This window comes from Sapajus apella, unplaced genomic scaffold, assembly GCF_009761245.1.
Source record: "Sapajus apella isolate SASKATOON/1434 unplaced genomic scaffold, GSC_monkey_1.0 scaffold2, whole genome shotgun sequence".
NCBI classification, from domain to species: Eukaryota; Metazoa; Chordata; class Mammalia; order Primates; family Cebidae; genus Sapajus; species Sapajus apella.
Genome location: NW_022436942.1, coordinates 65,738,838 through 65,763,486, shown reverse-complemented (window position 1 = coordinate 65,763,486; position 24,649 = coordinate 65,738,838). Strand labels below are relative to the sequence as shown.

At 46.9% G+C, this 24,649-nt stretch overlaps 1 protein-coding gene across 5 annotated transcripts in view; it reads right to left on the bottom strand.

Moving 5' to 3' along the window:
* Positions 1-24,649, bottom strand: part of BTBD11 (BTB domain containing 11) — a 341,753-nt gene that overhangs the window by 65,867 nt on the left and 251,237 nt on the right. For 4 of the 5 annotated variants that reach the window (XM_032300222.1, XM_032300202.1, XM_032300213.1 and 1 more), the window contains exon 4: positions 12,479-12,631. In XM_032300222.1, the coding sequence (XP_032156113.1) occupies positions 12,479-12,631 (153 nt within the window). Of the gene's footprint in view, positions 1-12,478; positions 12,632-12,777; positions 13,117-24,649 lie in introns of those variants that run through there. The other variant, XM_032300232.1, reaches the window with a different exon arrangement.

Sequence of the window (24,649 nt, the reverse complement as noted above, 5' to 3'; positions counted from 1 at the left end):
AGCTGGACACATGGCTGCTCAAACAAAGACTACATTTCCCAGAGTCTCTTGCAGCTGCGTATGGGCATATAACCAAGTACTGGCCAATAGGAAGTGAGGAGAAGTGACATGTGCAATTCCTGGGGCATGCCCTGCCCTTCTATTTTCTCTCTTCTCACTAGACAGATGTAGCCCTGCTGGGTGGGGCCATGCAGAGGACGGTATGACCCAAGGGATGACAGAGCAACAAGAGGGAAGGTGGCTGGGTCCCCAACCTCACGGAATTGCCCAGGGTTGCTTATGTCTGGACTGTTACATGAGGGAGAATTTAAAACTCCTATCTTATCCAAGCCACAGGTATTTTGAATGTCTGTTATATCTAATGAATTGATATCCTAATTACTCCATTCCACAAATGTTTTTCAAGTTTAGATCAATTCAGTGAAGTACTTCAGTGAAGTGCTAAGTACATGCTAGCTGGTGGGCTCGATGCTGAAGATTCAAAATGAAACCACACACACCATCCACCCTCCAAGGAATCCTAGAAAGAACTGGTGGCCTTCTTCGTAACAGTTTTCACCAATAAACAAACCAAGTTCCTGAAGTGTTAGGGCAAATTTCTGGTGTTCCAATCCCCAGATGCACTCCTAGTAGCACCAGTCCCTCAAGATGCTCTATGAGGGACCCACATTTTTTTTTCTGCAAAGGGCCAGATAGTATGTTAGGCCTTAAGGACCGCATGTTCTCTGTCATAACTACTCGACTCTGCCACTGTAGTCGGAAGGCAGCCACAGAATACTAAATAAGTGGGAGGGGCTGCTTTCTCATACAGCTTTATTTATAAAAATAGGCAGCAAGCAGCTATAGTTTGCTCACCCCTGCTCTATGGTAATAAAATATTTAAACAGAATAACCTTCTTTTTGAGGGTTACAAGAAACATAGGATGTTAAAAACACTGAGTATTTCTTTAAAGCTTATTTAATTTTAAGCTAGTGTTCCCCAGATTTTTTGAATCACTTAACCCTTCTTTATAATGCATATTCATATCCCAGAACTTGCTTTCTTAATGTGTTATTGCAAATACTGGCTAAGTAGATAATTTAATGAATTATTTTCAGCACACATAAAATATAGAGTAATATAATGACCACCTACATGCTGACCATCCAACACAATTGAAATAATAAAGTCTTACAAGCACAAAGGCCCCTGCACCCCGCCTCTTGACTCCATCATCTGTCTACATTTCTGCGTACCCTCTCTCTTGAATTTGACATTTGTCATTCCTATGCAGGCTTCATTGTTTTTACTACATATATAAATTCCTAAAAATATACAGGATGTTTTACATGTTGGTGAACTTTATAGAAATGTTAGCAGGCTGCATAAATCCTTCTTCAACTTGCTTTTTTTTTGCATCATATTTGAGAGTTGGCCATGTAATAACAGGTCAATCTAGTTCATTTATTTTCACCGTTACTTGGTTTTCGATCAAATGAACACAACACAATTTATTATCCATTCTCTCTAGGCAGCTTGCTTGTTCCTCTCTTTTGCTACTACAAAATGCATTTATGAATATCCATGTACATGTCTCCTTATTTCTATATGGGAGCCTTTCTCTAGGGTATAGACCTAGAGTAGAACTATATCTTTTCAAGTTTACTTTGAAGAAGATCCAGAGTCTCCTCCAGTGGTGTTGAAGAGTTCTCACTATTCCACATCTTTGCTCGAAACTGGCATTGTCAGATTTTAATTTTTTTTTTTTTTTTTTTTTTTTGCCAATTTGGTATGAAATGCATACCTGGGTGTAACCTTGAATTGCATTTCCAGGATTACTAGTGAGGTTGGGGCCTTTTCACATATTTCAATGCTAAGTTTTCACAGGGAGCTCTGGCATTGGAAATGCTGATGATGCTAGATGGATGTAGTACATCTGACTTCCTAAGAGGAACTGAGGCTGGAGGCTGAGCCTTTCAAGATGAACCCAAAGGCCTGATGCAAAAATGACTTTCACATTTCCCACGTGTTCTTTATTAGGGCTGCTTTTCTAGTAGAGAAAATGTTGGCTTTGGAGTAAGACAGGCCTGACTCAAATTCCAGATGGGTCACATTCTCCATATAACCGTGGGCAGGTTTCCTGACCTCCTGTAATTCCAAATTCCTCAGGTGTGAAGAAGAAAAGGAAGCCCCTCGTAGGGCTGAAGGAAACTGAATGGAGGTGGGCCTGAGAAACGCCCGGAACTGTGTCTGGGCCACGCAGGCTCCTGATTGTTCCTGCCACCTTGTGGAGACATGAGAGGGCGTGAACTGCAGTTATTCTTATTTTCTTTGCCCATGACCTGCCTCAGTTTCCCCCACAGGTAATAGTGTCCCTGCCTGATATGGTCTGGATTTCTGTCTCTGCCCAAATCTCACGTCGAGTTGTAATCCCCTGTGTTGGAGGAGGGGCCTGGTCAGAGGTGACTGGATCATGGGAGTAGACTTTCCCCTTGCTGTTCTCATGATAGTGAGTGAGTTCTGATGAGATCCGACTGTTTAAACTCGTGGAGCACCTCCCCCTTTGCCCTTTTCCTCCTGCTTCAGCCATGTAAGACCTGCCTACTTCCCTTTCTGCCATGATTGTAAGTTTCCTGAGGCTTCCCCAGCCATGCTTCCTGTACAGCTTACCGAAAGGTGAGTCAATTAAACCTCTTTTCTTTATAAATTACCCAGTCTCAGGTATTAGTAGTTCTTTACAGCAATGTGAGAACAGACTATTACCATGTCATTTTGCATATCTAACATCCCATCACAAAACTGAATAATTTTCAGAGCTAGAAAGGGCTTTGGAGATCATTCAATCTGGTGGTTCTTAACCTTTTGTAGGGTGATTTAGTGAACTGGTGACCATCTACTTTGGGAAAATGGCATGTTTTCGAGCTTTTAGAATTATGGGACTGGTTCTTTCTTTGTTACCAAAAACACTTTTGTCCTGACTTTGGGCTAAGCACTTTGTACTAAGCTCATGACTTTTTAGCGCTGGCCTAATGGCTAGGAAAGATAACGTCCTCATGTAATTAATATTTTAAATTAGAGTTTTGGAGCTTTGCTGGCTGAGGAAATAAGTGCCTTGGTTAGAAATTTAATAGACTCAAGAGTGTACCAAAAATAAATCAATATATAATCAATAAATCCCTGTTTCCCAGAAAGCCAAATCCCACATGGCAAACTACATACCCTCAAGACTGCCAGCCCGAATCTGAAGGCTTACATTGGAAGTCAGCCCCAAATGCCATTTAAGATGTCGTTCCCTGTGTTGCTATAAGTACCAAATGTGTTTCTGTTTTGCTTTTAACACTTTGGAAGTTCAGAACAAATTCCATGTGTTGGCAAACTCTCTGCCGCCTGCAGTCTGGTTTCCACCCACACCAGCCTGTTGGAACGGCTGTTGTAAAGGGCACTAATGACTTCCTTGCTGCCAGCCCAGTGGCCTCCTTTCTCTGCGGGTGTTGCAACCTTGGATTCTGGTGACCTCCTTCCATCTTAGTTTCCCTGGTCCCTGCTACTTCATTTTCTCTGGGCTTTTCTGTGACTCTGGACCACTCTTTCTTGTCTCATATGGACTGCTCTTCATCACTTGCTTCCAGCAGCAACCTCCTTCACAGCATGACTTCAACAGCATTTGCCAGAACGCCCCCAAACGCTTCTTTAGCTGAGACCTCTCTTCTGAGTTCTATACCTGAGTTCTCATCTTCCTACTAATGTGTTTATGTGGAAGCCTTTTTGCATGTAAATTAGTCCAAGAGGCTGGGCGCAGTGGCTTATACCTATAATCCCAGCACTTTGGGAGGCTGAGGAAGGTGGATCACTTGAGGTCAGGAGTTCCAGACCAGCCTGGCCTATATGGCAAAACCCTTCTCTACTATAAAAAATACAAAAATTAGCCAGGTGTGGTGGTGGGAGCCTGTAGTCCCACCTACTGAGGAGGCTGAGGCAGGAGAATCACTTGAAACCAGGAGGCAGAGGTTGCAGTGAGCTGAGATTGTGCCACTGTACTCCAGTCTGGGCGACAGAGTGAGACTTCATCTCAAAAAAAAAAAATTAGTCCACGAAAAGCGTCAGTCTGTTCACTTATAGCACCACCAACACACTTCTTAATAGCTCTCTGCATCCTTCATTCATTCCACAATTATTTATTGAGCCCCAACTATGTGCCAGTCCCCATGATCAAGGCAACTTGTTTCTGCCCCAGTCCTAAAGAGAGGAGGAGGCCATCTGTCTGGAATGCAAGTCCAGGCTGTGACCCTTTCTTCTGTAATAGTCCATGTCCCCTTGTATCTCTCCTAGCCTCTGCTCACTTGGGACAAGGCCCAGCCAATCAAGGGCCACGTTTCCCGTCTACACAGGCCCTTCTTCCCTTCTGCTATCTTTTCCATTAGTGATTCCCTCTCTGGTTGCAAATGCTGGATGCAAATGATGGATGTTCAACTGCTTTGATTATGGTTCAATACTCCAGCCAGTGATGGCTTTCCAAATCTCATATTTCAGAGGCAACAGGAAACCTGAGTCTACGGAGGAACACTGGAGTCACAGGCGGGGACAGTGGCTCCCAAGCCAGACAGCCCCAGCTGATTTTCTTCCAGCAGTGGCAGAAGGTCCAAGACACACCAGACCTCAGTGAGGGCTGCCAACCGTATCCCAAATGGTACATTGTCACATCTCTCCAAGGTATTTATTTCCCCTTCTTTTCAGAGGGCAACAAGGCTATTGTTTTTGGCAACCGGAAAGAACTGACCCTCCTGGTCCAGAGGGGAGAAAATAAGCTACTATTTCATGTGCATTTACTATGACACAAGTATTGTGCTAAATGGTTTGTATATATTATTTCATCTAAACCTCCTCACAACCTTATGAGGTAGATATAATTATTGTCTTCATTTTACAGATACAGAAATTGAGGCCCAGAGAGGTAAGTAACTTGCCTAAGGTCACACAGAGAGTAAGTGGTGCAGCCAGGATTCGAACCCAGGCAGTCATGCTGCAAATCCTGTAGTTCTAACCACAGTGCTCTGCTTCCTTTCTGAGCAGATGCTGGAGTGTGGACTTAATTCCCTGTAACCTTGCTCCAATAAAGAAGCCTGATAAGGAGTCTCTCACTTGGATGAACAATCAACATTTAAAAAAGGAAACCTGCTGGGTGCAGTGGCTCGTGCCTGTAATCCCAGCCCTTTGGGAGGCCGAGGTGCATGAATCACCTGAGGTCAGGAGTTCTAGACCAGCCTGGCCAACATGGTGAAACCCTGTCTCCACTAAAAATACAAAAATTAGCTGGGCATGGTGGCACATGCCTGTAATCTCAGCTACTGGGAGCCTGAGGCAGGAGAATCACTTGAACTGGGAGGTGGAGGTTTTAGTGAGCCGAGATCATGCCACTACACTCCAGCCTGAGTGACAGAGCAAGACTCTGTCTCACGCAAGCAAACAAACAAATGAACCACACACACAAAAATGGAACTCATTAGTACTTCTCCCACATTGTCCTGTGCCACATTTATTAAATTCATCTCCAGCTATACACACTCCCATGCTAGAAACTTCAGAAGCAACTTTTAATGTAAACATTTGGTGAGGAGCCTCGACAACATAGGCACATGCCACAAAACCCAACAGCCAAGTCCGTTTCCCTCCAACCACTGCCTCCCAGTGTTACGGGTTGACATGTGTCCCGAAAAAGATGCGTTAAGTCCTGACTCCTTTTCCATGTCGGCATGACCTCATTTGGAAATAGGGTCTTTGCAGATATAATCAAATTAAGATGAGGCCATTAAGGTGGGTTTTAACCTAATGACTGCTTTCCTTATAACAAGGTGGAAATTTGGACACAGACACAGAGGGGAGCGGGCCATGTGAAGACAGAGGCAGAGACTGGAGTGACGCTGCCACAAGCCAAGGAATGCCTGCGGCCGCCAGAGGCTGGAAAAGTCAAGGATCTCCTTGACTTTAGAGGGAGGCTTTTGAAGGAGCATGGCCCTGTAGCCCATTAGTTTTGTGTTTTTAGCCTCTAGAAAGAGGAGACAATAGATGTCTGTTATTTTAAGCCAACCAGTATGTGGCACTTTGTAACTGCAGCCCTAGGAAACTGATACTCCAGCTTCCCAATTCCCCTCTTTGGAGACCACTCTGGTTATCTGTTTCTTATCCCCCCTTCCAGAGACAGCCTAACCATGTACCGCAGATACACATGTGTATATTTCACACAAGGCCAATGCTGACACTGCATACCCTGCTATGTATGGATTTTTTTTTTTTTAATTTGAGAACACCCCAGGACCATCTTTTTTATTGTGATAAAATAGACATAACATCAAATTTATCACTTTAACCATCTTTAAGTGTGCAGATCTGTGCATTGAGTACATTCACATTGTTGTTCGCCCATCCCCGTCATCCATCTCCGTCTGAAACTCTGTACCCATTAAACACTCACTCCCCATTCCTGCTGCCCCACCACCAGCACCACTAGGACAATTTATCACTCCCTCTTCCTGACATTCATCACCAAGTCCTGCTGCTTCTGCCTTCTCTGTTGCTCTTGCATCCTCCCGTTTCTCCATCCTCACTGCTCCTGCCTTCCTCCAGCTGACAGCATCCCACGTGAATCATGTGTCCCTCCCTCCTCACTTCCTCTCCACCCCCATACCCTCTATCCTCGCTCCCCTGTCCCTGCCCACCTCAGCCCACTGTCCACAATGCCAGCAGCCCCTCTTTCTAAAATATAGATCTGTTTTCATTTCCTTGTTTACAAATCTGCGGTAGCCCCTACCCCCTGCAGGATACTGTCAACAGTTCTTTCTCATGGCATAAAAAACCTCCCATGGTGAGTTCGGCCCTGCCTTCAGCTCTGTATCCAATGCCCGGTGCAGGGCCCAGCCCACGGTGGGTGCTCCCTGTTTGTTGGGCCCTCTGCTCTCTCTGCCTGAATTCCTTGCATTTCCTCCCACAGTTTCCCACCTTGAGGCCTTTGCATATGTGGTGCCTCTGTGTGGGCTTATTTCTCTAATGCTTTTTTCCCCTTTCCTGTTTTCGCCTTCTCCACCTGATACATTTGTTTATTCTTCAGAATTTCAATCAAATGGTACCTCTGCAGGGAGGTCATTTCTTGTTCCCACAAACTTAGATCTCTACTGACCTCTCTAGAGCAGTCCCCACATTCTTCTGTAATTACTTGTGGGCCTCTCTGCCCACCTCCCACCCAGCTAAGCACAGAGCAGGCCAGCAGACAGCAGGTGCTCCATACATGCTCGCTGAGTGCAAGGCACTAGCCTGGCTCCTGGAGCAGGCTCCGCGGCCTGTTCCTGATCTGTTAAGTGAGGACAGTTGAGCCCCAAAGCAGCTCCCCAGGGATCAGGGAGAGGGCAATTTCTCTGTTTTTTGGGAGGCACTAATGCACTGACATCAGTTCGGGGGAGGCAGCGGCTCCAAATGGGTCAGCACGGGGCCGTGGCGTGGAGTGTGATGTCTGCTAGAGGTGAAGAAGGGGTTGGCAGCCCAGCCAGAGAGTCTGTAGGGAGCTGCAGAATTTGTCCCGGGCCAGTGAAGGACAAGGGCATTCAAAGAGAGAGAAGAGAGCAGTTTCTGACTCGATGAGAGGCTGGGAGCTTTCTAAGGCCTCACGGAGCCACATGCTAGGCCCAGGTGCTCAGCCTCTGCAGGTGACCTGTGGAGGGAAAGATGGGGGAGGCCTGAAGTCTGAATTCAGGGTCAGCATGTGGACACGACTGGGGGAAACAGCTGGTGCAGATGTAGCTCTAGATGACTTATGGATAGCCATAAGCCCCTTGCCCCATAAGATGCCAAGGAAAGGAAGCTCCTGCTTCCTTTAAAGCAGGAGCATGACACTGTCCCTGCCCCTGTAAGGTCCCGAGGGGCTCTCTGAACACCTGATGGACATGTCCCTCCCTCCTCACTTCCTCTCTACCCCACACCCTCTTTTGTTTTTTTTGTGGAACTCATGATGTGTGAGATCATCTTGCTCATTTGTTTGCTATTGTTTACCATCTGCATCACCCCAGTGACATTTAAGTCCTGGGGACTCCATGTCTTCTGAGCCCAGAATAAGATCAGGTGCCACACAGATCTGAGGATGGAATAGATGGTAACTTCTGACAGTAAAGGTTGGAATTCCCCTTATCTGGATGACCTTCTTCTCAAAGGGCCACAGAGGTTGTCCTGTGTGGGCCGGGCAGGCCTCAGCACCCCATTCATCTTTGGTAAATGAACCTGAACTTCCAGCTGCCATTCTAGGGCTGTATAGGAAAAGTGCTGTTGAGGCCCAGCCTTCACCTTAGGATCCAGTTTGGCCCACACCACACAAGTAACAAAATCTGTCAGCCTCAAAAGCTGCCCAGGGACCTGGGAAGGATTGAAAGTAGCAGGTCAGAGATTGGTATAATTCGTTAAATTCATCCTTGACCCCCACCAAGTTTCCCCAGCCCATAAGGCAGCTGTTACTACCATCTTCACAGAGGATGAACCAAGTCCTGTGAGATGGGGAGGAGACTTGCCCAAGGTCACCTGCCAGAAAGCAGCAGACCCAGATGAGAACATCTGTGTGGGGATTGGCACTTAGTAGGTCCTCAATAAATATAAGAGAGTGAAGGCAAGAATGCAATGACTCAGGCCTCCTGAGGTCCATTCTAGTATTCTTTGCACCTTACCACCCGTAAACTTTTCCATTCTGGGAAAGCTCAAAATCTGGTTTACATTTCAGAAACGTTTACAAAAAGAGTAAGCATTTTCTGGAATAAACTTGTGGTTCAAAGAGCCCCCAAATCCTGTTGATAGGTACCATTTATCAGCTAAGAGAAGGCTTAAGAACACCCTTGACAACTTTTATTTTAACACAGTTTTCAATCCAGAGCAGAAAAATGGCCTCTTATACAAGGAAAACAACAGTATTTACTCTGTGTATTTCTGAAGTGTTTCAAAACCAGTAATTAAGAAAACATAAGAAACCCTGTCAAATGTATTAACTGCTCTTTTCTTCCCTATCACCACCCTCCCCTCTCCCTCACCTTCCAAAGAACAAGAAAAAGAAAAAAAAAAAGGGAGAATTCACCAGGTTTGAATTATCTGATACTTTAATTAAGGAAGAATAAATGAGGTCACCACCGTGAGCTTAGAAACACAGCCTCATGGAACGGAATTCCTTTTTGAATAAACCTGATCAGCATGGTAAGACTTTCCCATAGCTGCATAAAGACAAAAGCTGAGCTCTGGCAGCTTTTGATCAAGGTCACTCTGAAAATCAATGGCAGTGCCAGCATCAGACCCGGGAATCCTTGACTCTGGTCTCTCTGTCCCGGCTGGTATCCAAGCTGCCTCCCACCAGGAAATCTCGACCAGCTGGTAGGTAATTATATGTGCTAATAGTCACTGACACTCCAGCCACCAACACTGCGTCCCAAGTTCCTGCATTTGTTAGAACACCAAACTGCCTTCCCCTTTCTAGGGCTGTTTATTTAGAGGGAAGGAGCTCAGTTCTGACTGACTTAGAACTAGAAGCCCACCTGGCAACTTCTTAAATGAATGTCTGGGAGGGGAGAGAGGCAAGGAGACTATATTTTTACCATATTTGCCAAGTCCTCCATTCTAGACCTGCTCTGCCTCACAGCAGCTGTGTGACCTTGGACCAGTCTCATAACCTGAACGGGCCTCAGCCTTCTTATCTGTCAAATGGGATAATAAAGGCTGTCTTGCACAGTTGTTGGGGACCTCTATGTACACGCCACAAGGACTGTGAGTGTAAAGAACAGGGTAGGTCCCTGGTATCTATCTGTTGGGTGTCTTGAGTGAACAAAACTTTGATCCTGTTATCTGCAAAATGGAGACAGTAATTCCTACTTCATGTCACATTAAATGAGATTAGAAAATATACGTGTAGATGTATCTATATGTTGATTAGTCTGAAAAATAAGTATTCTTTTTAAACGAAATGGTTTATCCTTTCATTTCCTGAATTTTTTGTAGCTAACAGAAGTTGTAAATCTGACACTTACTATTTAGGTAAGCTAACTGAATATTTCAGTTGTCTCTTTGAAGATGATTTCCAAATCGGATGAAAATTTAGCTCGAACGATCAATTAGTATATTTTCTGTATACAAAACATCATTCAGGAGACAAATAAGTCAAGAATGAAGAGATAAATAACTGAAAAGAGCCCAGGGACTCAGAGGAACCGACTTCTCTGCTCCTCTGTGCATTCCCGCCTGCGTGCACATCACACTCACATCCATACTGAAACTGAAATCCTTGGTGTGACTGCCAGAATGACACACACTTGGTCGCTAGACCATGCAGAAACAGCTCTGTGCTGGAGGAAGGGCGCAGAGATGGACAGTGGCCCCTGAGGCTCGTGCTCAGTCTACACAGTTGTGAAAAGGGACAGAGCTATCCAAAGAGGATTATCAGTGTCCTCCGAGAGGGTTTGTCTAGGTCTAGGGTGAGGGAGCAGAAGAATGACACATGGCTCTATCAGTGGGTCTCTGGGTGTGATATCTGGCTCCCAACTCTGTCACTTACCATCTGTGTGATGTTGGCAGACTTACCTAATGTCCCTAAGCCTTGATTTCCTCCTCTGTAAAATGGGGCAGCACTGCTTTTCCTGGATACCAATGTTTGTTTTGAGACTCTCATGAGAATGTATTAAAGCCTTTCCAAAATTACAGAGCAATACCTAAGCAGGGGCCTCCTTATTAGTTCAGTGGTAGTGGAGACTTGGGGACTTTAGCTAACAATGACCACTTTGTAGGCACTTATCTCCTTTCAGGCATTGTTTGTATGGATACTGCATGTTCATGACCCCACTTTGTGCTCATGCCAACCTCTAGGCAGAGCTCCTATTAATATTTCCACGGGACTCATGGGAAAACTAAGGTCCAGAGAGGTTAACTAGCTTGTCCAAGGCTGCACAGTTAATAACTCCACCGGTGGGATCTGGACCCAGGCAATGGAACCCTGGAGCCCAGGCTCCTAACTTTTAAGCTGTGGGTCTCCTGAAGGTATGACAAACAAGGAACACTTTGTCAGTTAGCATTAAGAAAACATCTGACTTTCCCTGTTACCCAGCAGCCCCGGGCTTCCTGCAAAAGGGGAACAGGAGCTGCAAAGGCCTCCAGGGTGGAGAGGAGGGCAATGAGCAGGAGTGCCGGGAGTGAGCCTGCAGGCAGAATGTCCTCCCCATGCCTGAAAACAAGAGGCAGGACAATCTGGTGGCAGAGGCTAGATTTAGAATAGGACCACAGGAATCTCTTACTTGGCACCTCTACCTACAAACTGTCCCACCAATGGCTTCCTAATCTGTAAAATGGGAAGATTATGTCAACCTCATGACGCTGCTTCGGGGATTAAAGGAGAGAAATCTTTCGTTGCAATTGATAATCAGCACATAGTAGGTTCTCAGTGAGTGGCTGCTCCCTCACCTCTCCCTGAGATGGGCTATTATTGTAGGTAACAAAGTGCAAGGCATGGAGGCACAGCCAGAAAGAGCCTAGACAAAAATCTGAAGGCAGGAAAGCTCAGTGGTTAGAATTATGAGCCCAGGGCTCTGGGCTGCCTGAAGTCACACCCTGACTTTATTATTTACTACTATTGTGATTTTGAGCATTGTATTTGACCTATCTGTGCCTTAGTTTCCCTACCTTTGAAGTGAGCTTAATAACAGGACCTACTTCACAGGGTTTGGGAAATATTAATCTGTGTAAAGCACTCAGAACAGTGCTAGGCATGTGGTAAACTCCACTAAACGCTAAAATTATGAGTTTGACCAGCTTTCTGCATGTTCTTGGGCTCTGGGCCTTCAGGGGGCTGTTTCATGCTGCAAACTCTCCACGCACACGCGCACACACGCGCGCACGCCCCACTGGGTTTCTGTGCTTTTTGCATTTAAAGCCAGATTATGACTCACCTGAGTGAGTTCTTTTATATCTCTTGCTTTGGCTCAAAATGAGCACCCACACATGGGGCCCCTGAGTGGCCCATGAGTAATTCCCACCTTGATGGAGGACAGCCCTGGATACAGGCCTGAGGAATGCAGAGACGACCACTCCATCCTCACGCAGGTGAGAACGCAGAGGCGCTCTCTGACCCAGCCAGAATTTCACTCTGCAAGGGTTGGTTAATAAAACTGCAGGAAGACCGGATTTTACTGGGAGAGGAGAGAGAAAAAGAGACGGAGAAGCTAGGCGCAGAGAGAACAGTCAGAAGCCACACCAGCATCTGTAATCTAAGAACTGGACCCTCCTCCACGGGCCTCGGCGCGTTCCCTTTCATCCCTGCAACTCCAGGGACCTGCTTATTGTTCAGCCCGCGTCTGCCGCTTCAACCTGGGAGCCTCCACCCCGGCGCTGCCGAGGTGTGCGGGGCGCAGGCTGCCCAGCGGGGCTCTGATTGGAGGGGTGGCGGCTGCGAGCCCGAGCCTTCCCTCCCCCGCCGCCCACCGCCCGCCCCCGCCCTACCTGAGCTGGCGCGGCTCGCAGTCCACGCCGGGCAGCAGCAGCCGGGCTGCCTGGCGGACGTCGTCGCTGTCCATGGAGAAGCTGCGGCGGTGGCCGGCGTGCGCCACGGCTACCCGGATCCACTCCATCAGCGGCGGCAGCACGAGGAAGGGCCTGCGGTGGGAGGAGGGAGCCGGAGACGCGCGTTAGTGCCTCCCTGGAGGCAGGGGCTGCTGGCTCGGCCCCACCCCCTGCTCGGGCGGATCCCCCTCCGCCCCCCGACTCCCCAGCCCACTCCCCGCTTTCCCCGGAGACCCTGCCTCTGAATTCCAGAGTAGTGGGAGAGCCTTTGGAGACATCCGGACCGCACCGGTGACCCCGGGGCAGGCTCTCTGGAATCCTTGGGCCTCAGTTTCTTCATCTGTAATCTGGGGATAATGTGACTAGGAAGGGCTAGGAGGTAACTGATCTGGGGATGTTATCCCTCTCGGTGATCATGTGAACATAAGGATGAGTCACTTGAAGCACCAAGCGCAGGGTCTGGAGCGGCGGAAAACCAATCAGCGCCCCGTGTTATTTCTATTTGGGGCTCCCTGATTGTGGGCCCAAGCCTAAGGTGTCCTCCAGCGCTCCCTTCCCATCCTCAGCCTGGTCCCTGTCGTCTTTCTGGGTCTCTTTCAGGCTTCAGCTGTGCCCAGGCAACATGCTGCCAAAACGCTTTCGCACCTGGAAAAGGCTCTCTAAAGAGAGCCAGGTTAACAGGCAGCCTTCCCCAAGACCCAGCCAGGCTGGGCAGCCACCCAGTAGCGCCCACAATTCGAGGCTCTTTGGACTTTGGTCACACCCCTGAAAATCTGACAGTCTCAAGTTCCCAGCCTGCTAATGGTATCTTAGCAGGCTGCTGTAATGCCTATGACCGAAGGACAACTTTCTAAGTGCCCTGCATTTGTGCCATCTTCCTATTTCTTCCAGTGATTATAACATTTGTCCTTACATTAGGATTACTGGAAAAGGTATAGAAAAAATAATGACATTTGAGTCCTGTCCCAGGGATTCTGATTTAATTGGTATTAGAGTGTGGCTGGATACAGGTAATAGGGTTTTTTTGTTTGTTTGTTTGTCTTTTAGATGGAGTCTTGCTCTGTTGCCAGGCTGGAGTATAGTGGTGTGATCTTGGCTTACTGCAACCTCTGCCTCCCGGGTTCAAGCGATTCTTCTGTCTCAGCCTCCCGAGTAGCTGGGACTACAGGTGCACACCACCACGCCCAGCTAAGTTTTGTATTTTTAGTAGAGACGGGGTTTCACCATGTTGACCAAGATGATCTCGATCTCTTGACCTCATGATCTGCCCACCTCGGCCTCCCAAAGTGCTGGGATTATAGGTGTGAGCCACCAGACCCAGCCAGGTACAGGTAGTTTTTAAAACCTCCCCATGTGAATTTAATGTGCATCAATTATCTGGATGACTTGTTAAAATACAAACTGCTGGGTCTCCTTCCCAGAGTTTCTGATTTAGTAGATCAGGAGTGGTACCCAAGAACTGCATTCCTGACCGGTTCCTGTACAGATGCTGCTGGTCTGAGGACCACATTTTCAAAGAACTTCTGCTCTAAAGTCATCATGAGAGGGCCTGGGAACCATCTGGCTCTATATCCAGAGATGCTGATTGTGTTAGAGTCCAAGAACATAATTTTAATAGGCAGCCCCTGGGATTCTGATTTAGGTGGCCCAAGGACCACATTTTGAATAACATACTGTGTAGATCCAAAAGGTTTCCTGCCATTCAGCAAGGGTCAGACTAGTGTGAAGCCCGTGGGGTTCCCTGGGTGCAACTGAAGGAGGCCAGGTTGTACAAATATGTTCTGGGCATGTCCCTCGCCTCCCCCAACCCTGGTGCTGCCCTTCAGTCCAGCATGGCTGCTCTGGCATTGAGAAGAGAATGACAGGCAGATGGGCTTACAAGTCAGCCAGCCCCTTTGAGAAATGCAGATGTCATGAGCTTCCCAGAAAGTTTTTGGTGGCAGGTGCCAGGCTTCCTAAAATCAGATCTATTTATCTGATGCTAATAATATTCAGCTGCTCAGCCATTTACATCCATCTCAGTTAATCTCATTCATGGTCTCATCTGAATGCCTAGGACCAACCTCTGTGCTAGTTATGATTATGCCCATTTCATTGATCAGAAGAATGATGTTGATCCAGGTTAAGTACTGTGGCCTGGATCACAAGACTAGCAAGAACTGGGAGTCGGACCGAAGTTATTTGACTGCATAGTCTGTGTGCAGAAACCCTATGTGACATTGACATTCTCTTGTCCACCTTTATAGCATGCACTCTGTTACCCAGCATGCACCTGTCACCCCAGGGGAGCTGATCAGGCAATGGACTCTTGCTGGCATGCGATGGACTCATTCCTGTGCATGCAGCTCAGCTTCCTGTCTATAAGGCTTTGAGTCCTTTAAAAATCCACATCCCATTTAACCTTCAAACCACAGGCTAAAATGCCATTTCTCCCTAGACTTTCCTCCTGACTTTACCCACTTGAATCCCTTGCACTGTGGGCCCCGCCCCAGAGGACTCCTCTGGCCTTACCCACTGCCTCTGCAAATGCCCCATTAGAATGTAAACTCCACCAGGGCAGGGAACTGGGACTTCTTGGATCACTGCTCCAGCCGTAGCCCCAGGACGGTGCCTGGCAGATAGCAGGCACTTAATAAATATTTGCTCATGACACAGACTAAGATTTACCAATTTCTCACTGGGTGAAACTGATAAAATTGAGTTTCTGGACCTGTGGACCTATCTGTGGGGCAGACTCTCAGGGATTTTCTGCCTCAATCAGTCTGCTTCTTAGGCTGTCTCCCTCATTCTCTCACTCTCTCCATCACCTAAACTGAATTAGGCACTCAATAAACACACACTGACTTGAAATTGAATTGGATTCTACTGTCTCAGGTGAACAGAACTTATTTTTGTCAGTGTCTCCATCACTGTTGGAAACTAGCCCCAAGTGCTCAGAGAACTCCTCTCTGGGTTATGTTTCAGAGGCGCCTCTCCACATCATTCCTTTGCTCAGTGGCCCCAAAACACAGTCCACAACGCTGAGTCCCTGGGGGGCTGCATCTCCATCACAGAACTGCCCTTGGGCTGCTGCCTTTCATGTGAGATGCCAAGCGAGGCCCAGGGCACACAGCCAATGCCTGGTGAATGCCAAAGAATAGCAATGAGAGGCTCTGCTGCCTTCAAAATAACACCTATACCAAGACAGCTGGCAAGCCCCGGAATGAGACACATTGAACCTCAGGATTCCAGCCTCTCCTCGAATTTTCTAGGTACCTATTCTCTCCTTTCAACATCGCCTTCTTTTCGTCACTCTGACCTTAATAGTTTATAAGCTCATGAATTCTTTGCTAGGAACTCATTTAAAAATCTTCTTATCTTGTCTACTCAGAGAGGAAAAAATGGCATTATTTGTGATGTGCTCTTTGGAGGAATTGGAGATGGGAAATAATTTGAGGGCTTTGAGTTGAGGAGAGGGTGGAGAATGCTGAAGAAAAAAATCTTGCATTCTCTTTATATATATATTTTTAAGAGAACAATGTTCCACTGGTTGTCTTCTTTATTCTGAAGTTGTTTGCAGTGACTAAAACCCAAAAGAAGCGTGAGGAGCTCATGGTTTAGTGAAGTGGTTCTCAGACTTCATTGAACGTCAGAATCACATGGAGAGCTTGTTAATCAACGGCCATGATTTTACACCCAGAGTTTGGGTCCAGTAGGTCTTGGGGTAGGGCATGGGCATCTGCATTCTGAATGAGCTACCCTGGAAATTCTGGAGCAAGCCAGGTTTGTTCATCCCCTACCAGGTGGCCTGAGATGAACAGAGGAGGGAGATGGTCCATTCAAGCAGGACAGTGGCCATCTACATCTTCACTGTGGTGTTAGGAAATGTATGCAGGGTGGGACTGGAGGCTTTGGAAGGAAAGAGAAAGCCCTGATGGGTTTCCTGCAGGGTAAAGTCAGCAAGTCAGCTCAGGAAGGTCATTGAATCCAGACTCAGGTAGGAGACGGAGACCATACACAGACACGGCCTTTCTCTGAAATGGTGAAGAGAGAGCTGGTGATGAGGCTGATCACCCGGCAAGGAAAAGGAGTTTGGCTGGGGAGTCTGGGTACTAGAAAGGTTGTTATGGGACGTGGGGAAAGCCTGGTTTGGGAACTGAATCCCAGCCCTGGATCTGCCAGTAACTCACTGGAGGGCTTCTCTGGCTCATCAACGTTTTGGCCTTCAGCATCTTCACTGTAAAGTGGGGTGGGTTTGGATCAAATGGTCTATTTCAGAGCTCAGCAAACCTTTTCTGTAAAAGGCTAGCTGGTAAGTATGTTAGGCTTTATGGGCCATATGGTCAGTCTCTGTTGCTACTGCTCAACTCTACCATTGCAGTGAGAAAGCAGAAGCAGCCCAAATGATACACAAACAGAGTTTGGCTGTGTTCCAATAAAATTATTTACAGATTCAGATGGTAGGTCAGAGGTGGCTACCATTAGCCTGTTTGCTTCTTTCCAATGCTAGTGTTCTTTGATTCTATTGGAAAAGCCAGTTGCTGGGGGCTTAGGAAGTATCTGGTGTGTGGAGCAGGGACGATGGAGAGAAGACCACGAAGGTCCTAGTGATAAGGATAGAAACTTTAGGGGAGATCAGAAGATGGAACCCTCCCACAAAGAGGTCATGGTTGGACATGGGGACTATTGAGCCACAGGCATATCCAGAGGTAGTAGATTAAAAGGTATTAAGGCCGGGCGCGGTGGCTCAAGCCTGTAATCTCAGCACTATGGGAGGCCGAGGCGGGTGGATCACGAGGTCAAGAGATCGAGACCACCCTGGTCAACATGGTGAAACCCCTTCTCTACTAAAAAAAAAAAATACAAAAAATTAGCTGGTTATGGTGGCATGTGCCTGTAATCCCAGCTACTCAGGAGGCTGAGGCAGGAGAATTGCCTGAACCCAGGAGGCGGAGGTTGCGGTGAGCCGAGATCGCGCCATTGCACTCCAGCCTGGGTAAGAAGAGCGAAACTCCGTCTCAAAATAAAAAAAGGTATTAAAAGGGTTGCTGAGGAAGAAGTTGGAGACATGGTAAAGAATGTGGAGTAGGTGCGGAACCTAGGAGTGAGAACATCCATGGGCTCAGGAATTCATATCATATGCTAAACTCCTTGTTCTGGGGTTCAGAGAAAATAGCTGTTGTTATGGGCTGAACTGTGCTTCCCTCAATTCCTATGTAGAAGCCCTAACTCCTGGTACTCAGAATGTGCCTGTATTTGGAGAGAGAGAGCCTTTGAAGAGGTAATGAAGTTAAAATGAGGCCATTAGAGTGGCCCTAATCCAGTCTGACTGGTGTCCTTAGAAGAAGAGGAGATTAGGACACAAGAGACAGCAGGGTTGGGTGTGCGCCATGGGGCAAGGGGGTGGCCATGCATGCCCAGGAGAGTGGCCTCGGAGGAAGACAGCCCTGCCAGCAGCTTGATCTGGGGCTTCCAGCCTCCAGAATGGGGAGTAAATCAATTTCTGTCGTTTAAGCCACCTAGTCTGTGACATTTTGTTATGGCAGCCCCAGCAAACTAATATACCTGAGGTTTGACATTTTGAAGAAAACTTGAGCAAAGGGTCCCTAAACCAAGAAACCCTGTTTTGAGGTTTCAGTCAGCAGCAGAGGGGCTTCAACTGGAAGCGCAAACTCTTTATAAAGCCGATGGTGTTTGGTTTCCTTCGACCTAGTGCAATAGGGGATGGGATCAAAGCCATTTGAGGATTGTACAGTGCTGTGGTTAGGAGCATGGGCTTTGGAGGGAGACTGACTGGAACTGGGTTCTAGCTCTACTTCTAGCAGTGGGACCTTGAACAAGATATTTCAATTGTCATGCCTCAGTTCCCTCGTTGGGAAAATGGGGATAATAATAGCACCCACTTCAGAGGCTGTGGTTGGCTAAAGAATGCCCCCCACCCCTAACCGAAGATGTCCACCTAGAACCTGTGAAAGCTGCTTTATCTGGATCAACGGACTTTGCACATGTGATTAAGTTCAGGATCCTCCAGGTGAACCCTAACTGCAATCACAAGGGTCTTTATAAAAGGGAGGCAAGAAGGTCAAAGGAGAAAGGAAAAGAAGGAGTGGAAGAGGTTGGAGCAATGAGAGGAAGAGGCCATGAGCCGGGGAATGCAGGCAGCCTCTAGAAGTTGGAAAAGACAAGGAAATTGATAATCTCCCAGAGCCTCCAGAAGGTACCAACCCTGTTTACACCTTGACTTTGGCCCAGTGAGGCTGATTTTTAGACTTCTGGCTGCCAGAACTGTTAAGAGAATGATTTTGTATTGTTTTAAGAATCCATGTGTGTGGCAATTTTTTTACAACAGTCACAGGAACAAATGGACAGAGTTATTGGAAGAACTGAATGGGAATGATGTACATAGCCTGGCACCCGGTACCGAGAAGGTGCTCAGTAAACGGTGGCTGTTATTATCATCACCACCAACATTCTTTTTAGCATCACCCACCTCCTCCCTGCCAGATGCAGGAAAAGGCCTTGCTACACAGAGTGACATGGAGGGACATCCTTGCCTTTTCTTTTCAAATAGATGCAAACTTTTGCAGTTGCTATAGCCTTCCCTTTGTAAATGATGTGGCTGTGACTTTTCATCTTTGTTATTTGTTGAGCGTTTCTTAGACTGGGGAGGAATTTAGATATTTGTGGTTTAGGAAGCTCGTAATTCCAGAGACAGAGTGAAGGAAAAGCAGCTAAATTGATAGTAGACCATATCCGGCGCTGGTTTCTATAGCAATACTCATTGTAACATCACTGGATCTGTGGGCACCAAAGCCGGGAAGATGGCAAAGTTTAAGAGGTGGCCACAGCTGGTTATTGTAGTGACAGCCTACTGTGCAAGGTGTGGTCCAGCTGTCCATGAGGGCGGTTTCTGCAGATGGCCTGGAGTGGGAGGAGCCAATGTAGTATTCCAGGTCAGTACTTCTTACATGTTTCTATGCCTTTGAATCACCTGGGATCTTGTTAAAATGCAGATTCAATTCAGAGGGTCTGGGGCAAAGCCTGAGATTCTGCATTTCTTTTTTTGAGATGGAGTCCCACTCTGTCACCCAGGCTGGAGTGCAGTGACATGATCTCGGCTCACAACCCTCCGCCTCCCAGGTTCAAGCAATAGCAGCTGGGATCACAGGCATGCGCCACCACACCCAGCTAATTTTGTATTTTTAGTAGAGATGGGGTTTAACCGTGTTGGCCAGGCTCATCTCGAACTCCTGACCTCAGGTGATCCACCTGCCTTGGCCTCCCAAAGTGTTGGTATTACAGGCGTAAGTCACCACATCCAGCCAAAATTCTGCATTTCTAATGAGCTCCTAGGTGATGATGCAACTGCTGGTCTGTGAAACATATTTTGAGTAACCAGGACCTACACAGAATCATGACTGAAGCCAGAAACCAGGGAAGGTGAATTCTGTTATTGTGTTTAAGCAGAAGAAAAAGGGGTCACAGGCCCAGGAGTCAATGGAATAGAAGGAATTGAGCTGGTGCATCAGATTAGCTGAGCCTGGTTCATGAGCTTTTGCCACACTGCAAGTAAGGCTGTGAAAAGCTCTCGCCTGGTGGCTTCTGTTTTTATCATAAAGGTGGGTTCTGTCTCCACCAGGATTCTCATTTAGTCTTCCAACAACCTTATGAAGCCCTTCAGTCTTGGGGAGTTTGTTCTCAACCAGACTATTTTGTATTCATAGCAGTATTTAGTATCATCCTGGGAATATAAACACTTGAGAAAGACACCTTGTGATGTTAATTTTATGTATCTACTTGGCTAGGTTACAGTATTCAGATATTTAGTCAAACGCTAGTCTGGATATAACAGTGAATTTTTAGATGAGATTAACATTTAAATCAGTAGGCTTTGAGTAAAGCAGATTATCTTCCATAATGTGGGTGGGCCTCATCCAAACAGTTGGAGGCATTAAGAGAAAAAAAAGATGGATTTTTCCCCAAATAGGGGATTCTGCCAGCTGAATACATTTGAACTTGAGCTGCAACCTCAACTCTCCTCTGGGTCTTCAGCCTGCTGGCCTACTCTGCAGAGTTTGGACTTGCCAGTATCTACAGTCATGTGAGCCAATTCCTTAAATCTGTGTGTGTATATAAAATATATTAGCCAGGGCTCTTCAGAGAAACAAAACCAACAGGAGATGTGTGTGTTGATCAGTCTGTCTCTCTGTCCATCTGTCCACTCATCATTTATTCCATCTATCCATCCATTCATCTATCCACCCACCCATCTATCGATTCATCTACCTAGCCACCCATCCATTCATTCATCCGCCCACACATACATCCATCCATCCATCCATCCAATCTCCCCTTCTTTCCACCAACACGTACTCACATGGTATGGGTTCTGTTCCTCTGGAGAACCCTGACTGACACACATCTGCAGTGGGATTTAGTTGGATGCAGGGACATAGTCTTCTCTTTCCACTGCTGATTCTGCCTCCCTCACCTTCATACACAACTGGCTGAGGCAGGGAGATCCCATGGAGTCAGGCCAGATACCCTGGAGGATGACTTCCCCACATCCTGCCTATGCACAACACACCACTTGGGAACCAGGAATCAGAGGCCTCATGGATAGAGTTAGTGCTTTTAGGGAAAAGTAAGCCATTTTGTACCAAAGTACAAGTCTTTTGCAGTGTGAAGGTCAGCACCACTTATAAGTGATTACATAAATTGCCTGAAATGGGGCAAGTGGGAGAGGGCACAGGTGAGGAGGTGATTTCCATGGATGGTGCCCAGGCGCATGTGACTGACCAAGGAAGCATCTCTGGCTTTCCAGCTGTACATTTTAAGAAGATGACTTAGAGGGCTGAGGGCTGCAAACAGTGCTGAGGACAGGCAGGTCTAGGCAGAGCGAGCAAAAGTGATACATGAATAACAACCTCTGCCCTGCCTGCAAACAGCTGCACGTCCCCTAGCCTTCATTTCCCTTCCCATCCCAGAGATGGATTCCTTTTCTCTTCCCTGCTTCTGCTTCCCTGGGGACGTGGCTCAATCTTTTATCTCCCTGCAGTCCCATGACTTCCACCTCCATCTCCTCTCTGTATGTTTCCCATCGGTATTTAGGCATTCAACACACTCCAGGCTCTCGTAATTTAAATAGGATGTGAGCAAAACTGTAAGAATTCATGGTCCTCCTGGAGCATCAGCCTGGAAGCTCCATCTAGTTCTGTATCTTCAGGGAGCCTCCACATCACCTGGGGAGCCAGTGAAAATGCATGTTCCTGGGTCTGTGCCCATTTGCTTGGCGTATTAGTTTCCTATGGGTGCTGTAGCAAAAGCGCAAACTTGGTGGCTTGAAGCAACAATCTGGTGGCTGTATTTTGGACTTCTGGCCTCTCACAGCTCTGGAGGCCAGAAGTCCCAAATCAAGGTGTTTGCAGGGCTTGCCTTCCTTCCTGGAGATCTAGGGGAGAGTCTGTTCCTTGCCCCTTTCAGCTTTTGGTGGTAGCTAGCATTCTTTGGCTCATGGCTAGTCACTTTAGTCTCTGTTTCTGTCTTACATCACTTTCTCCCTTTTTGTGTTGACCATTCCTCTCTCTTAAAAGGATACCTGTGATTAGATATAGGGCCCACTCAAATAATCCAGGAGAATCTCATGTCATAATGGAATCACATTGGCAAAGACCCTTTTTCTTTATAAAGTAGCATTTTCATGTTCTGGGCATTAGGACTTGACCACTTTGGAGTTATTTGTGATTTACCCTGTTGCACTTGGCATCTGCGTCTTATCCATTCTTTGTAGGTATTTTCTGATGCCAATCAAAGGCTGAGACACTCAGGTCTAGAGAGTGCCAGCTCTGAACTGCAGGATGCTCAGCAAGCTCAGTGTCCATCACACACCACATGGGGACCAGCCAGCCAGCCTGTGCCTCTCTTCTTTAGCTGCTGCCTGTGCCACAGACCAGCCTGGCTTAAGAAGGCAGAGGCCTCTGTGGCAGGAACCTGATCTCAAATGGGGTAGGATGATGATGGGGCCCAGGATATAAATGGCCCTGGGAGGGGAGCTGCAGCCTCAGAAGTGGAGAAGCCACAGGCTCTGTGTGGGGCTGCCACAAAACACTCCTTGCAGGCTTGGGCACAAAAAAATAAACATCCAGGAGGCAGCAGAGGCTGCACAACTTCATATCCTGGGAAACGTGGCTCTAGAAGCCTAAAAGGGCAGAGCCTGGCCTGGTCAGGGCCAAGTGGCAAAAGCCAGGGTAGGCTCCTAGGGGTCATGTGGGCCTGCTTCTGCCTCCAAAAAAAATGATCATAAAAATTAGCAAAAGGCAGCATTCAGCCTTACAAAGGAAACCCACCACGCCTTCAAATCTGGTGCTGATATGGTAGAAAGTGTATGTTCTCTGAAGATATTTGTGCCCAGGCTTCTTCATTTGCTAGCTGTGGGACCTTGGGCAAACTACTCACCAACTCTGTGCCTCAGTTTCCTCATATGTGAAACAAGGGAATTGTAAGGCCACACCTCAGGATTGTTGTAAAGATTAAGGAGAGAATGTCTGTAAGGTGCTTAGCACATAGTAAATGCTCAACAAACTCAGCTACTATTGAGGGCTTGTTATATAGGTGAAGCAAGGCTCAGAATTTTTCTGATGTTAGCTCATTTGATAATGACAAGAGCCCTAAAGTAACTGCTATTACTAGATAATGAAACAGAGACACAGAGAGGTTATCTAACTTAGCTAAGGGCACACAGCAGTGAAAGGATATACTGCAGGCAACTGGGCTCACAGCCAGGTCTATGACCCATGCATGCTATCATTTCCAGGCAGAGGTTAACAGCATGTGCAAAGGTCCAAAGGCAGCCTGGGGCCTGGTGCTTTGTGGGGCCTCAGCTTGCTGTGACTGGGGCTGAGATAGAGAGAGCAATGGAAGGAGAGGGACTGGTGGGAGGCAATGCTGGAAAGAGAGGCAGGGGGAGGAGCAGACAGGTTTGGCCTGCAACTTCTGGAATAAAACTGTAACTTCCTAATATTTGTATTCTTCCTCAGATAGGACTGCATTTGAAAAATACAAAATCAGAAACGTATTTGAAAAGAAACATCAAGAATGGATTGATATCCATTCTCACTGGAAACAAGAAAAAAAAAAAGGATGGGCTGATAAAAACACCTCTAAGAATGTAAGACTATGGGTTAGCTGTAACCCTTTGTTTAGAAAGTTAGCAAAGAAAAGCCAGGTGCGGTGGCTCACACCTGTAATCCCAGCACCTTGGGAGGCCAAGGTGGGTGGATCACCTAAGGTCAGGAGTTCGAGACCAGCCTGGCCAACATGGTGAAACCCCGCCTCTACCAAAAATACAAAAAATTATTAGCTGGGTGTGGTGGCGCATGCCTGTAGTTCCAGCTACTCAGGAGGTTGAAGCATGAGAATCGCTTGAATCCGGGAGGCAGAGGTTGCAGTGACCTGAGATTGTGCCACTGCACTCCAACCTGGCCGACAGAGTGAGACTCCATCTCAGAAAAAAAAAAAAAAAAAAAAAAAAAGAAAGTTAACAACGAATGTATTTGTACTATGGCAGAGGCTGCTGGGTTTCCCTCTATATGTGTTACCCTCTTCTTCCTTAGTAATAAAACTCAGAATCTTTAGTTAGGCTCATGACCATCCAGCATGAAGATTATAGTTTTTAGCCTCTTTTGCACCTAGAAGACTGGTTCTTACAATAAAATCTAAGCAGCGGTTCCTTATGAGACTTCCAGGAAGGGCCCTAAAGGGAAGAGGCCCAAACTTCTCTGGTCTTCCCTCTGTAAGCAAGAATGTGGACGCGATGGCTGGTGCACAAGCAGCCAAATTGGACCATGCGGTGGAAGCCACTTGTTGATGAAGGCAGAGCAACTAGAAGCAGCACCTGGGTTTCTGACCATTGTTTCAGTGGCCGTACCTGCCCTGGAGTTTTTTCTATCAGGCTTTGTTTACATAATAAACTTCTTTCTTATTTAAACACCACCTATTTGAGTTTTCTGACACTGGTAGCTGAATCCAAGTGACACTTGTATCAGTTCCCAATAACATTTAAGTTATATCTGTATTTATCCTATTGGGGCAACAGGGATTTATGTTTCTTTCTGTTTCCAAAAAAAAAGGGCA